Source organism: Scyliorhinus torazame, chromosome 6 (genome assembly GCF_047496885.1).
Source record: "Scyliorhinus torazame isolate Kashiwa2021f chromosome 6, sScyTor2.1, whole genome shotgun sequence".
Classification (NCBI taxonomy): Eukaryota; Metazoa; Chordata; class Chondrichthyes; order Carcharhiniformes; family Scyliorhinidae; genus Scyliorhinus; species Scyliorhinus torazame.
In genome coordinates, this window is record NC_092712.1 from 286307007 (window position 1) to 286322265 (window position 15259).

General features: G+C 42.2%; 1 protein-coding gene across 1 annotated transcript in view; it reads right to left on the reverse strand.

The window, feature by feature from the left end:
* LOC140425477 (E3 ubiquitin-protein ligase MARCHF6-like) overlaps nucleotides 1-15259 on the reverse strand; it is a 120173-nt gene that overhangs the window by 22319 nt on the left and 82595 nt on the right. The window contains exons 10-15 of the mRNA XM_072509791.1: nucleotides 14734-14785; nucleotides 12238-12314; nucleotides 10638-10718; nucleotides 9874-9942; nucleotides 8669-8743; nucleotides 4130-4264 (exon numbers count right to left, since the gene is read on the reverse strand). Coding sequence (XP_072365892.1) covers nucleotides 4130-4264; nucleotides 8669-8743; nucleotides 9874-9942; nucleotides 10638-10718; nucleotides 12238-12314; nucleotides 14734-14785 — 489 coding nt within the window. The remainder of the gene's footprint in view (nucleotides 1-4129; nucleotides 4265-8668; nucleotides 8744-9873; nucleotides 9943-10637; nucleotides 10719-12237; nucleotides 12315-14733; nucleotides 14786-15259) is intronic.

Here is a 15259-nt window from a genome sequence, read left to right on the forward strand (position 1 = left end):
AAAAAAAATGTTATCAATTAAATGTTTATTTGGCTAGAGCCACAAACTGCTAGCATTGTGGCTGATCGGGTTTCTCCAGTCCAGAATGTGATAAACTTCTGGGACGGGATTCTCCGACCCCCCGCTGGGTTGGAGAATCGCCGGGGGCTGGCGTGAATCCCGCCCCCATCGGTTGCCGAATTCTCCGGCACCGGATATTCGGCGGGGGCGGGAATCGCGCTGTGCCGGTTGGCGGCCCCCCACCCCCGGCGATTCTCCGGCCCGCGATGGGCCGAAGTCCCGCCGCTGTCAACACACACCAGCCGGTGTGGATTGAACCACCTTTGGGACGGCGGGACACGGCGGTGCGGGCAGGTTCCGGGGTCCTTGGGGGGGGGGGGGGCGCGCGGGGCGATCTGGCCCCGGAGGGGGGGGGGGGGGGGTGTGTGCCCCCACGGTGGCCTGGCCCGCGATCGGGGCCCACCGATCCGCGAGCGGGCCTGTGCCTTGGGGGCACTCTTTTCCTTCCGCCTTCGCCATGGTCTCCACCATGGCGGAGGCGGACGTGACCCCCCTCCACTGAGCATGCGCGGGGATGCCGTGAGCGGCCGCTGACGCTCCCGCGCATGCGCCGCCCGGCAAAGTCAGTTTCGCGCCAGCTGGCGGGGCACCAAAGGCCTTTCCCACCAGCCGGCGGGGCGGAAATCAGTCCGGCTCGGGCCTAGCCCCTCAAGGTGCAGAGACTTCCGCACCTTTGGGGTGGCGCGATGCCGGACATCGCGCCAATATCGGAGAATCCCGCCCCAAATTCTAATTCACTCTGGATTATCGAAGTCAATTCTACCAGAGTTAAGGGTCAAATTGTATTAAGCATGACATTTTTAAAGAATATATTAGAGAGCAAATATTAACGCAAATGATTACTTGTTCTGGAACATTCCAGCGTGAAACATTCACGCACATAATAACCTAAGGAATCCCTAGAAACAATGCAAGGACGATGTTTAAATTTCGTAAAAGATACCAGCAAACCACAAGAGTATAATTAAGATTGTTTTTCAGATCTGTTATATGTGACTTATAGAAAACAGTAAACCAGACAGCCTGCTGACCATTAAATAGTATGTTGTCATAACTGGCCAGAAAATACTCCCAAGAGTCAACCTTCAGAATAACCTGAGGATCATGTGAAAGATTATCAAGGACTCCGCAACTGGAATTAAGTTTAAATATGAATGCCAATGCTTCACTTTGGTATAAGCTGGCCATCAAGTAATGAACAGACTTAAGCAAAAGAAAACACTTCTTCCCTCCTAGCTGACTCTGGATCAGGACTTCATTCACACTCACACTGCAGCACGGAAGCAAAAATGCTTTGCATCAATGATATAACTGAAGTGTGAATGCGTCCTTAAATAAGTAATGTGAAAATATGAAGATTATGATGTTCATTGAATGGTTACAGCACAGGATTCCTTTAGAGCTCACATCAGCTCTCTGCAAGAGAAACCTAGTTAGTCCTACTTACCGCTCCCTCCGCCCCCACTTTCCACATCACTTTTCCCCCCTTGCAATTTGTTTCCTTCAATCTACTTACCCAATTTCCTTTTGAAAGCCGGGATTGAACCTGCTCCTCCATTCTCGTAACCGGATCATAACTACCTGTTATTCAAAATACTTTTCCCTCACATCTTCTTTGGTTGTTTTACCAATCACCTTAAATCAGTGTCGTCTGGAAGTAATGCCTTCACCCACGGGGCAGTTTCTCTCTATCTACTGTGTCCAAACCTCTCATGATTTTGAACGCCTCAACCAAATCTCCACTCTGCTTTCTCTGCTGCAAGGAGAACAACCCAAGCTTCTCTAATCTATCAAAGTAACTGAAGTCCCTCATCTCTGGAACCATTCCAGTATGGGCTGCACTAGATACCATTTTGATGAGGTTGAGTGCAGGTGCTGGAAGCATGCAACAGAATTTTGCAAACTAGGCAGTGATGTGTTGGGTGTTCTGGATCCGTGGAACACATACAGGTCACCAACACTTGAAATAGTGCAACACTATTTTATTGAATCATTAACTGTTTAACACACTCTGACTGTGGGTTAATACGATACTAGCTTTAACTAAAGACCTTTGCCTTGTCCTAACCAGTCGATGCACTCAGCACATGGTGAATGTCTGCGTTGCAGGCTGTGAGCTCTGTCCTCCTAGCTAGCTGCAACTCGAATGAGCGGGAACTCTGGTCCCCCTGTCTTTATAGTGCGTGTGCTCTAACTGGTGATTGGCTGCTGTGTTGTGTGTGTTAATTAGTCCTACTGTGTGTTCATCAGTGTGTGTCTGCACCATGATATACTGGTATATATTATGACAGACAGATCCTGAATTCGCTATGATAAAAGCACATTAACGTGGATGCTGGAATTTGAACCAAAAATAGAAAATGCTGGACAGTCTCAGCATGTCTGACAGCAGCTGTGGTCGGAGAACGGAGTGAACGTTTCGAATCTAGCTTTGACAAAGAGCCATCCAGACCCGAAACGTTAGCTCCGTCGTCTCTCCAGAGATGCTATCAGACCTGCTGTGATTGTCCAGCATTCTGTTTTTGTTCCTGAATTCTCAATATTCAACCTGACTCTCTCTGGTGTTATCAACCAGACATGTGTTATACACATCCCTCCCTTATCCAGCTTTCTCCATCTCTATCATCCAGAAAGCTCTGGTTCTGGTTGCCCTACCTTTCCCTCCTATGCAATAAATCTATGTTGTACCTGAACCATCACCTCTTTTCATTGCTCAGTTAAATTTTTGTTCACCAATCTTGGATTCCAATTTACCCAGACCTGTTCTCAGACCTCTTTTTACTCTAGATTGCTCCTTGCCATTTTTGCATGGCCAAACTTATGATACGATCGCAGTTCCCAAAATGTCCCACTGATACTTGATCCACTTGACCCACTACATTGCTCAAGACCAGGTCCAGCAATGCCCCCTTCCTCACTGGGAAGGAATGAGGCCCTATAAAATGTACTGATCAAAAAAGGTTCTCCTGAACACAACATACATTCTTCCCCGCTTCTCTCCTTTACACTATTACCCCAGTCTATATTAGGACAATTGAAATGTCCCCATTATCACTATTCTAGTTTGCAGCTCTGTATAATTTCCCTGTAGATGGATTCCTCTGCATTCATCCAACTAACTGGTAGCCTACAGAACATACAGGATAGTGTAATGGCACCTCTATTGTGTATTAACTTTAACCAAAGAGATTCTTTACTTAATCACTCCAGGACATCCCATTTTTCTCACACTGCTACATTCCCTTTAATCAATATTGCCACCTTACCCTCCCCTTTCTTTCCTGCCATATCTTTCCTGACCATCTTGTATTCAGGGATGTTAAGTATCCAGCCCTGTCCTTTTTGGAGCCAGGTCTGAGTTATCCCATTATATTCCTATTCCCAGTTGGCTATTTCTGCAAGCAGCTCAGCAATCTAATTTACCATGATTTTGTGCATTTACACACATGTACTGAAAAATTATCCAAGACTATCTTGTATTCTCATCGTCTAAAGACTAGACTATTTTTTTACACTACTGCAAGCTGTCTCTCCCAATTCTTTCCCCCCCCAATCTTGTTTCTACTTTGTAATTTTGCATCCTGGTGCCCACCAGCGTGGCCAAATTAGTTCAAACCCTCCCCACGGTACTTGGGAACCTCGAGTTGAACAGATAAATCAGGAAAGAGATTAGTATATTATTGTTACCTAGCACTAAAATTCTCACGTGCATGGTCGTGGAATCATCACAAAGGCAAGAAAAATGTTGGAGCACAGCCATTGATATAAACAGTACATAACTAAAAAACAAAGCCTTGCACAATATAATTTGGGCGAGATCACATAGGAGTTGCAGAATCCAGCTGTGTTCAACTGGTACAAGGGTGACACAGTAAACCAAGATACAAGACATTTCAGAAAATGAAAGAGATACGAGATGGATTGAGAGTTTGGCCATCATCAGAGAACTGATGTGTTGCCAGTACATTTCAATCTTCTCCTAAATGGGTGAGGGGGGTGCTAACAGTATCTTGCTTTCAGAAATTTCAAATGTTTAAATCCACAAACAGGTGAATTTAGATCAACTCACCTCTCGGAGTAGAAGAATGAAAGATGCGAAGTAGAACACATAGACCATCCCCACCAGCCAGTGTAGGAACATTGTGGTTCCAGGTGCAGACTGGAAACTTAGTTCTCGGTCTTTCAACGTAGCATCAAACATTTCCTAAACCAGATTAGAACCAGTGTAATGTCATATCCATCAGTGCAATTAATCGGTATTTCAATACTGTCACATTGTATTTTTTAAAATACATTTATTAATCCAAGCAAAAATGACTCAGGGCCAATATCCATCTTCCTAATCAAAAGCATTTTTAAAAAAAGATACAAATAGAATCCTAGATTTCATTTTTTAGAAAAAAAATTATAGAATCAAGCAAGCCCCACTACATTTCTGTGCTCCCTCTCTCCACTTACAGCTGTTAGTTCTATTCAATGAGCAAATCTGAGAAGCAAAGATGAAACCTTGGGCAGGATTCTCCAATAATGGGGCTATGTCCCCATGCCAGCGCCAAAACACGGGCGTTTCACTCTGGACTTTCGGAAAGTCCAGAGTGATTCTCTAATTTGCAGGGGGCTCGCATCTCTGGCTGCGAATACGGGGCCCTGCACATCCGGTTGGGAGTTCGCGCATGCGCACGGCGGTGGCCACCCCGTGCGACATGGCGGACTCAGCCCACGGGGCAGCACCAGGAATGTAGGTCCCCCGAGATTGCGCCCACCCGTGGATCGGTGCCACCCGATCGCTTGCCTGGCCTTCTGTGAGGCCCCCCCGGTGAGTCCGCAGCTCCCGACAGGCAAAACGTGGTTAGAACCACGCCATCGGGATCTCGGCCAGGTGTCCTTCGGGGACCGTAGAATCGTGGGAGCGGCGTCGTGCCAGATTTCGGCGTCACCGCCCATTCTCCGCCCCCTTGCCAATATCGATTTTGGAGCGGAGGCTCGGAGAATCCCGCCCTTATTTTTATTTTGTTGTCTATAAAGACCTACATTTTTGCTGGATGGGCAATTTACCCCTAGATTAGCAAAATATGTTTCATGCAAGTATAGTAGATTCAGATTAAATTATACATTTGTGCATTCGTACTAGGCTCTCAAAAAAATATACCGTGGAATACAATTACAAGTGAGACAGTAGAATCCCATTACATATCAGAAGCCAAGCAAAATAAAGCGGTTTCTTACACCTGCACATTTCTTAAACAGGATTGCTATATGAGCACGTACCAAGAGAAAAAGATTCAAACTGGCATGGGGGGGAAGTGTCCTGTAAAAAATACTCTCTCCCCCCCACCCCCAAACAAAATAACAAGCGGCATCCAAACTAATTATGGTATGTCAAACATTAATTATCACCTAAAAACACTTGTGTGAAGTTTTGAACAATATAGAGGGCAGCACGATGGCACAGTGGTTAGCACTGCTGCATCACGGGACCGAGGACCTGGGTTCGATCCTGGCCACTGGTAATTCTCCATGCGGCTTTTGCACAATCTCCCCCATGTCTGCATGGGTCTCACCCCCCCCACAACCCAAAGATGCGCAGGGTTAATGTATTGGCCACGCTAAATTGCCCCTTAATTGGAAAAAAAGAATTGGGCACTGGCCTAAAAAGCTTTTACTGGCTCTCAAGTCGGCCTGTCAGCCAGCTCAAATCACCAGGGATCCACAAGGAAGTTTCGATGGACCTGCCAAAACAGGTCACATTGTCAGAAGGAAAAAGATTACGTCTAATATTAGAAAATTAAAACAAACAAATTCTGAACAGTCTCTTTCAATTGAAATAATCTCTGTAAATCTCGCCTCCTGGCCATGTTGATTGGCTAGTTGAGAATGTTGAGAGGCTTCTCGGATAGCTCGGAAAATGGGCAGCACGGTAGCATAGTGGTTAGCACTGTTACTTCACAGCGCCAAGGTCCCAGGTTCGATTCCCGGCTTGTGTCACTGTCTGTGCGGAGTCTGCACGTTCTCCCCGTGTCTGTGTGCGTTTCCTCCGGGTGCTCCGGTTTCCTCCCACAAATCCCGAATGACATGCTATTAGGTAATTTGGACATTCTGAATTCTCCCTCTGTGTACCTGAACAGGCGCCGGAATGTGGTGACTAGGTGATTCTCACAGTCACTTCATTGAAGTGTTAATGTAAGCCTACTTGTGACAAGAAAGATTATTTTAAAAAAACATTGGCCAAAATGCCTGTCAATCAGATTGAAAGGGGTGGGCTTCATTAAAGAGCTGCTAGGTAGGAAGACTGGCTGAAGTTCCTGTCAACTAAGAAGGGCACATCGGCAAGTGGGTCAGCCAGAATGCCTGCTCCTCAAGAATGGTGGAGGGGAGTTTCCTTTAAGGTGTTCCTGGGTAATCAGATGGTTGGGATCACCTGTCACGCAGTCACCAGTTTCTCAATAAGAGCAGCATTTAATTAGAAATTGCAGAGAACAGGGAAAGCATGTTGAAATAGTTGAGGAAAATCTTCCAAGAATTCAAGAGAATTTAAACTCGGCTGGGGAAAAGATCTCAGAAGTTGCAGAAAAGAGATGGGGGCAAAAAGTAATGGACATTTCTGAAGCGGAGTGGTTATATTGTGTGCCAGTTAACAAACTTCACAGAGTCTCAAAATAAATGATACTTTTGACATGAATATAGCAATTACTGAAGAACTCAATTGATTTAAACAGATTTTTTATTTTAGATAGTTTCAATTCTGGAGTGATTCTGCGATCATCACTGTCGCCAACATGGTCTGCTCACTTCTGGAATGCCTGCAGCCTCAAGAATAACTTGTATATTTTTATTATCGTGCCACTAATACAGCAAAATATCCCAAGGTACATCACATGAGCAAAAGAAAGCAAACTGTGACACCAAGTTACTTAAGATGTTCGCAAAAGTAATCAAAAGGTTAACTGAAAAGGAAGGTTTCAACAACAACGTGCATTTCTATAGCAACCTCAACATGAAAAAGTCATACGGTGCTTTACAGCAGCATTGTAAAACAATCTATCACTAAGCCAAATAATATATTATGCCAGATAACCAAAAGCTTGGTCAAAGAGGTTGATTTTAAGGAGCATTTTAAAGAAGGAAAAAGAGTGAGGTGGAGAGGTTGAGGCAGGTAATTCTCGTGCTTAGGTCCTTAGAAGCTGAATGTCCAACCTCCAATGACGCAACAATTAAAATCGGGAACGTTCAAGAGGCCAGATTGCCAGAGATCTTGGAGTTGTAGAGTTGAAGCAGAGGAAGAGGTGAGACCACCAAGGGACTTGAAAATATACACGTGTAACAGGTTTCACGCCACGCAAATAAAATGAAAACAATGAGATGCTTAATTGGATAACTGATTTTGATACAGGAAAATTACCTTGTTGCGTTATAGAGAATTCCTAGACCAATAAAGGGGGCTTCAGAAACAAAAGCGATCGAGAACCACTGATCAGCTCCTTACGAGAGACCGAGAGACACCATAATCCCAGCTGAGCTCATATCAAAGCTCCAAAACCTAGGACTTGGCTCCTCACTCTGCAACTAGATCCTCGACTTTCTGACCCATAGACCACAATCAGTAAGAGTAAGCAACAAAATCTCCTCCACGCTAGTCCTCAACACCGGGGTCCTGAAAGGCTGCGTACTTAGCCCCCTACTATACTCCCTATACACACGACTGCGTGGCAAAATTTGGTCTACCTCCATCTACAGGTTTGCTGATGACACGACCATAGTGGGTCAGAATCCGAACAACGACGAGTCAGAATACAGGAGGGAGATAGAGAACCTAGTGGAGTGGTGTAACAATCTCTCCCTCAATGCCAGCAAAACCAAAGAGCTGGTCATTGACTTCAGGAAGCAAAGTACTGTACACACCACTGTCTGCATCAACAGCACCGAGGTGGAGATGGTTAACAGCTTCAACTCCCTAGGTGCGCACATCACCAAAAATCTGTCCTGGTCCACCCACGTTGACGCTACCACCAAGAAAGCACAACAGCGCCTATACTTCCTCAGGATACTAAGGAAATTCGGTGTGTCCACACTGACTCTTACCAACTTTTACAGGTGCACCATAGAAAGCATCCAATCTGGCTGCATCACAGCCTGGTATGGCAACTGCTTGGCCAAAGACTGCAAGAAACGTCAGAGAGTCATGAACACCGCCCAGACCATCACACGAACCCACTTCCCATCCATTGACTATTTACAACTTCTGCTGCCTTGGGAAAATGGGCAGTATAATCAAAGACCCCCTCCCACCTGGCTTACTCACTCTTCCAACGTCTTCCATCGGACAATCTAAGAACACACATGAACAGATTCAAAAACAGCTTCTTCCCTGCTGTTTCCAGACTCCTAAACGACCCTCTTATAGACTGGCCTGATTAATACTACTCCTGTATGCTTCACTCGATGCCGGTGTCTAGGTATTTACATTGTGCACCTTGTGTTGCCCTATTATCTATTTTATTTTATTTTCACGTACTAAATGATCTGTTTGAGCTGCCACAGAAAAATACTTTTCACTGTACCATGGTACATGTGACAATAAACAAATCCAAATCCAATCCAAATAACTTACCAGTGAACAAATGTCAAGCCACCAGCCGCATATGAGAGGGAATACACCAATTTCCACAACTACCAGTAAGGACACCTAAATAAAAAAACAATTAAATTCAGTATGATATACATAAGAATATACAGATTATTGGTTATACACAATCTCCAACAAGGAATTCCATTAGACAACTCTAAAGTGCACATTTGATCAATTCTTCTCACGAATTATGAGAATTATTTTGGTGTAACTGAGTGGCATTGGAGCATCTAAATGAGGTGCCACGGAATGAAAAAAATCTAAATTTGGAACGAGAAATCAGTTGAGTTCTCAAACTCAGCTTTGCTATGAATGGAAGCAATGAAGGAAGGTCAGGTCACATCTGTGAAGGAGTATTTCAGAACAGACTGGGAAAAATTAGAGATGTATTTCGTTTTAAAACAACCAAAAGGAGGGGAGGAGGGGTGAAAATGAACAAAACACCTGCCAATGGATGGGCGGCAGGAAAGATTGCTCTCTCTGAGCATCCTGTCTTCAAGTGTTCCAATGAAGCTCAACACTACACTACGGAACAGCATTCAGCTTTTGTTCAGGCACCGTGCAGCCTTCTGGACTCGACAGGATTTCAACAATTTCAGCATGTAACCCCCTGCCCCACCATAGTTTCCTTTCTCTTTGCTAATTTTGGTTTTCACTCATTTTTTCAGCAACTTTCATCAATCTGCCATTCACACCCACTCCCGCAGACACACCTTTTATTTCTTTACTAGTCTCAGGCCCTTTTTCTTTATAGTCTCTAGTTTGCAGCCCTTTAGCCTTGCACCATCAAGGTTTGTCATCCAATCTCTCCTGCCTTCCAATCCAGCAAGGACCTTCCCATTTGTTCTTTTTCTCCACCCTCTCCCTTTGCTTAAAAGCGAAAACATAACCTTTTGTCAAGAACTGGCAACACGTATCAATCTAAAATATTCACTCTTTCCCTCTCCACAGGTGCTACCAGAACCGTTGAGCATTTCCAGCATCTGTTGTTTTTATATTTCGTGTACTTTCAAATAAAAAGTAGAGATTTTTTGAAGTTTTCAAAAATTACAAATGGAACATAATTAGAAGATTGATCCAGCAGTTTTAAGGTAAAAACTATGACTATGAACTGTTTTCAGCACACATAAATAAATCAAATACAAAACACAATGACAGTCATAACCTTTGGGGCAATGCAACAGTACCTTAACAACAATATAACAGACGCCCAATAAACGTCGAGATCGTTGGAACTTCACCAGTGCAGCCAAGCCCTGTGCAAAGTTAAGTTAAACAAAAGCAACGAAAAACAGCTATTATGTGAATAGCACAATTATTATAATTTGTTTTTGAGTGGCAATCCTGAATGTTGTGTAGTTGAGGGTGAGCTAATACCTCCTGGTAATACAGCAAAAATTATTGATTACATTTTTGTTTAAAAGTATTTTGCATTCATAGGTGGCTCCGGGGCCCACTAAAGAATTCCACGGGGCAGGCACCTGCTCTGCTAGCAACCAACCAACTTCACAAAGGGACCCTACATGATGCCTCGACACATGAAAATGAGGGAACTATCTCCCATTTTAGTCATCCATTTAGAATGCCTGCAAAGCCCTCTTTACTGATGATGGTGCTGCCTTTAATGACGTGTAATTAGGGAAGAGCATATTGTACCCTGAAATTGGTCTTTTATATAACTTTGTTTTAATTTCTGAAAGCATGTAAATGAGGAGTGGGCTACTCCAATAATTCTACTGCATTTGTAAATCCTGAAAGACCCCAACCATCAGTCCAAAAATGCTTTTATAAACTTAGTATGTTAGCGCTTTACAGTTGGCACAATTTACTACAGCATTGGCTGGTAAATGACATTCGGTATCTTCTGAATTTTTACCATCCGGTTATGAAGACTGCATTATACTTGAAGCTCTGAAAACAAACTCGCTCAAACACTAGATAAAAAGGATACATGACAGATTATTAGAGTCATAGCCAACAGAACATAGCCCACTATCGTTGTTATCAGGCCTTCAAAGTGTGAGGCTTGAACCTGAAAAACAATACCAATTGGTACAGTGCTCAATAAATTTACAATCATCTTTGTTTACAGACATTTTTTTCATTCCAAGTGTTTGGAAGACAAGAGATTTTAAGATTGTTGCTGGTCTCGTTCTGTAATGCTGATATTACTTCAGAGCAGTTAAGTAACAACTTGCTTTAATTTTTAAAAACTTACTGTATTATCACATTTACAATATTCATATTCAAAATAGTCAAATTACACTGAAAATACTTGTATAAATATAGTGACAGATTACAAATATGAACTCTGCGCATTGCTGAATAAAGTGACACATTGATGCTTCATCAGGGTAGTCACAAAAATCAAAAGAAGCAACAATTAATACTATGTGGCAAAAGGGTGCGTCATCCTTTTCTCATGCAATATAAACTGTTGCACTCTCCGAAATTTGGCATTCTTACATATATCCTGTTGAGTGCAAATCAAAAAGCTTTGCTGGCTTGGCTCTTCATTCAGCAATACTCAGGTACTGTGCTAGCAAGCAACTAAACATCCAAAAATGTAGAAATCCAAGAGACATTAGAATGGGCTAAATACAGCCAGTTATAAAGCAGATTTTTATACAAGGTTAGCCTCTTTTCACTTCTTTGTGATTGTCTTAAATAGCACCAGAAACCGAGGTACATAATTATATGATGGCTTATGACAGCAAAAGGCACTGAATTATAGCGCGGAAGGAAATCCAAGCTTAATCCTTGGCTTGTGCTCTGGCAGCTGATTTTAACTGAGGTAGCAGCAGGTACAAACGGTATCATAGCTAGGAGGGCAAATGGGAAGGAGTGGGTATAAGTAAGGTGGTACTCTCTGATTGCTAACCATTACTCCAGCTAGCTGATATGTTAAGTCAGCATTACTTATAATAGCTTGATGCCTGAAAGCCACAGTCCAAATTCATGAAAAATAGGAACTTGGGCAAGGTCATAAAGGGCAAAATCGAAGAGAAAACTAAACATATTTCTTTCAGATGCTTTTTACTTCTTAATTAAATGCACAAGATAGGGGGTGGCAAGGTGGCGCAGTGGTTAGCACTGCTGCCTCACAGCGCCGAGGACCCGGTTCAATCCCAGCCCCGGGTCACTGTCCATGTGGAGTTTGCACATTCTCCCAGTATCTGCGTGGGTCTCACTCCCAGAACCCAAAGGTGTGCAGGGTAGGTGGATTGGCCACACCAAATTGCCTATTAATATTTTTTTTTTAAGTTACACAAGATAGAAAGTGCTATATGGAAAATACATCACTGTACTCTCAAGTGGTACCAAACTCCACAAAGTACTTTGGCTTCTTGGTGAAGAAAACTCCCATAAATCCACAACATATTTTTAAAAATTGGAACGGACATTCACAGTGCAGTTCTAGATCACTACATACAACATAACAAGCATACGAACAGGTTTACGTATTAAAACTATAACGTCATGCAATACTGAAACATTGATACATGTTAGTCAGACTAATTTCATATAAAGTCTTCTCAAAGGGCACGCACCGTATCATTGGTACTTACATACTCCTCAAAACCCAAACCAACAACGGAGAAGTGTCCAATATGGTATGGACAGAATGCTGAAACATACAACAGCAATGTTACAGAATAATGTACTGGTACTCCCATATTTTAATAATTCCAAGTCATAACTTTAAACCACAGTATAATTTCAGAAATTCAATTTGTCATAAGCTACTCTAAAAATCTACAGAAAAAAGGATTAACACAGTGGGTTAGCAGACTGTTACTAAGTGGAACAAATACAGATCCAACTCAGATTGAAAGGATTAAAATATTCCTCTTCTTTGGTTTGGTGAAATGTGGTTGGCCAGTTTTCAGTGAGTGTAGGCCTATAGCACAGTGGCCATGATTCCACTTAATTTGGCAACCTTACACAGCAAAGATAGTTAGTGTGGTAAATTGAAAACCTATACAGATACAGCAGGATGGGCACAAACAAGGGGCACTTTACTGTGTACTAAACAATGTCAGGCGTGACCCGAGAGATTTGGATAAGGGCCCCAAGTGGCAAAATCCGTCTTACAAGCTCTCTTATCTTGAGCAGGTAAAATTAATAAGGGTAAAACAACTTATTTTAAAAAAGACTTCAACTTTAAAAGTTGACTTTCTTCCTAATCAAGCATCCAGTAGTTCAGAATATTTATGAAACTCCTCTATTAGTGTCAGGGCTATTAAAACTGCACATTAAAAAATATATTGGGTTGATGCACCCTTTAAAATTAAGCATTAATTGGAAACGCCAAGCAAATTGGAAACTCTAAGCAAATTGATTTTCCCCTCTGGTTTCCGTGTTTCAGCTGTGCTCAGTTTAATTAAAAACAGCTGCAATTAGGGCCATAACAAGAACGGTAGACAGCAAACAACAAACATGAGCAACATTCAAAACATAGCATCCCTTAAAACCTTTGGCTATCATCCAAAAGTGCTCAACTTAAAAACTTAGACGGGCAGCACGGTGGCGCAAGTGGTTAGCATGGTTGCCTCACGGCACCGAGGCCAGGTTCGATCCCGGTTCTGGGTCACTGTCCGTGTGGAGTTTGCACATTCTCCCCGTGCTTGCGGGGGTTTCGCCCCCATAACCAAAAAAGATGTGCAGGGTGGGTGGATTGGCCACGCTAAATTTCCCCTTAATTTGAAAAAATGAATTGGATAGTCTATATTTTAAAAAAAACTTTAAAACTTGAGCATTTAAAACATTCTGAAAAAATAGCCTCCTCCAATGAAGCATGTTTATCCAGCATTTAGCTGGGTCATACAGATCAGAGAAGGTTTAGTGCTCTATTCTCAACCTGTGTCAAGTTAGCTGATTTCAATCAAAGAACAGGTAGTGGGATATTTGAGCTCCACAACTTCTCTAAATAGGAGTGGAAAACATTCGCTTGAATTCTTACTCCTAACTGCCATGAAGCGATCCCCACTGGAAATTAATTTGAGAGGATAGAGTCAGACTTGCTGTGATCGCCCCGCAGTTAAATCATCCAAAAGACTTACACATAAATAACCAGATGAAGTACATAAAAGAGTGTTTGATGCCTGTGCAATTGCACTCCAGCAAAGAGTGAATTCCCTCTGGCCAGGCAATAAGGAATAAAAATTGGCCAAGAAAAAAAAGATAAGTTACTTTAGTGTTTCCAAGTTATAAGATATCAATTTGAAGACTTTTGATGGGCTTCAAACCAAAAAATCCCTAATATATGTGCTCATGATAACTAACGTAACAACTGCACTTCATCTTCAAAGATACATATTCAGAACATAGTTTGACAGCAATCCAGCCTGAGGATAGGAAGTTAGGTTAAAGTTAGAACTGTAAACAGCCTTTTGAAATACTTTGGCAAGTTTGTCAAACAGCCTGTTCACTTTTTACAACTGTCTTCTCAGCCTCCACAGAAGTACACAAGAGCAGACATATTTTTGCTATACCGTTATTCATTGCAACGTGGTCTTCTTGAGTTTAGTAAACAAGATGACTATTAAAATGGTTTTTCAACATCTGCGGTGTGATGTCAGTTCAGTGTTAATGCTCATCTTACAAACATCTAATAAAAGAATTTGGTCAACATCACCAGTGTAATAGTACCCATGAATGTACTCAGTACCCCAAGTCGAGGATTATGGTTACACGTCTCAAGAATGGCTTCAGCGTAAAACACAGCTCGGGCATTGGTAAACTCTTGTAGAGCAGAGATGCTTTGTAATGTATATAGGAAACCTGACAACATCCCTCCCAGAATTGCACATCTATACTTTGAACCAATGATCCAGTTTCTGAAATGGTGACAGAAGTACATACATTTCTTAAACGTATCAATACTTTCTGCCTCCATTATTGGTTGGGGTTATGCTCTGGGATGTTACCAACACCAGCATTCAAATACAGTGGACGGATATGTGCATGAAAAAACACACTATACTCAATCCTAGTTCCAAGACTTCATAATTACATACAAGAACTCTAGATCAAGAGGTACTCACCAAACACAAGAATAAACAGTGTGTTTAATGAAACCACCCAGAAGACATGCTCCTGCCAGAAAAATGCAAAGTCATCAGTCAGTATTAAATTAGTCATAGCTTTACTCCTAAAAAAACCTTTAAAGTACTTTTTTTAACACCAGCTCTACTTTTTAACTATCACATTTAAACAGTAATGACTTACTACTTACAGGCCTAAAGCATATATGTTTGTTCTTATTTTGGCAAAGAGAGCCATGTTATTCTTTGACTTTCTTCTCCTGACCAGGCTAGCTTCACATAAACTTAATTATATAGAAGTATGAAAATATCCAAGTTTTATGTTAGCTAACTGTGCTATTAGTGGAAGAATTGTACATTTTTAACCTTGAGGCAACAAATCACAGAATGAAAGGATTAAGTATTGGGGAAAATTAAGATGAATGAAATGAAATTGTGATTTAAAAATGTTTTAAAAGGGCAGCAGTTTGAAGAGATTTTGAGATGAGAATTAGCGTATCTGTGAGAAAAGCAAGTGTTTACCTCT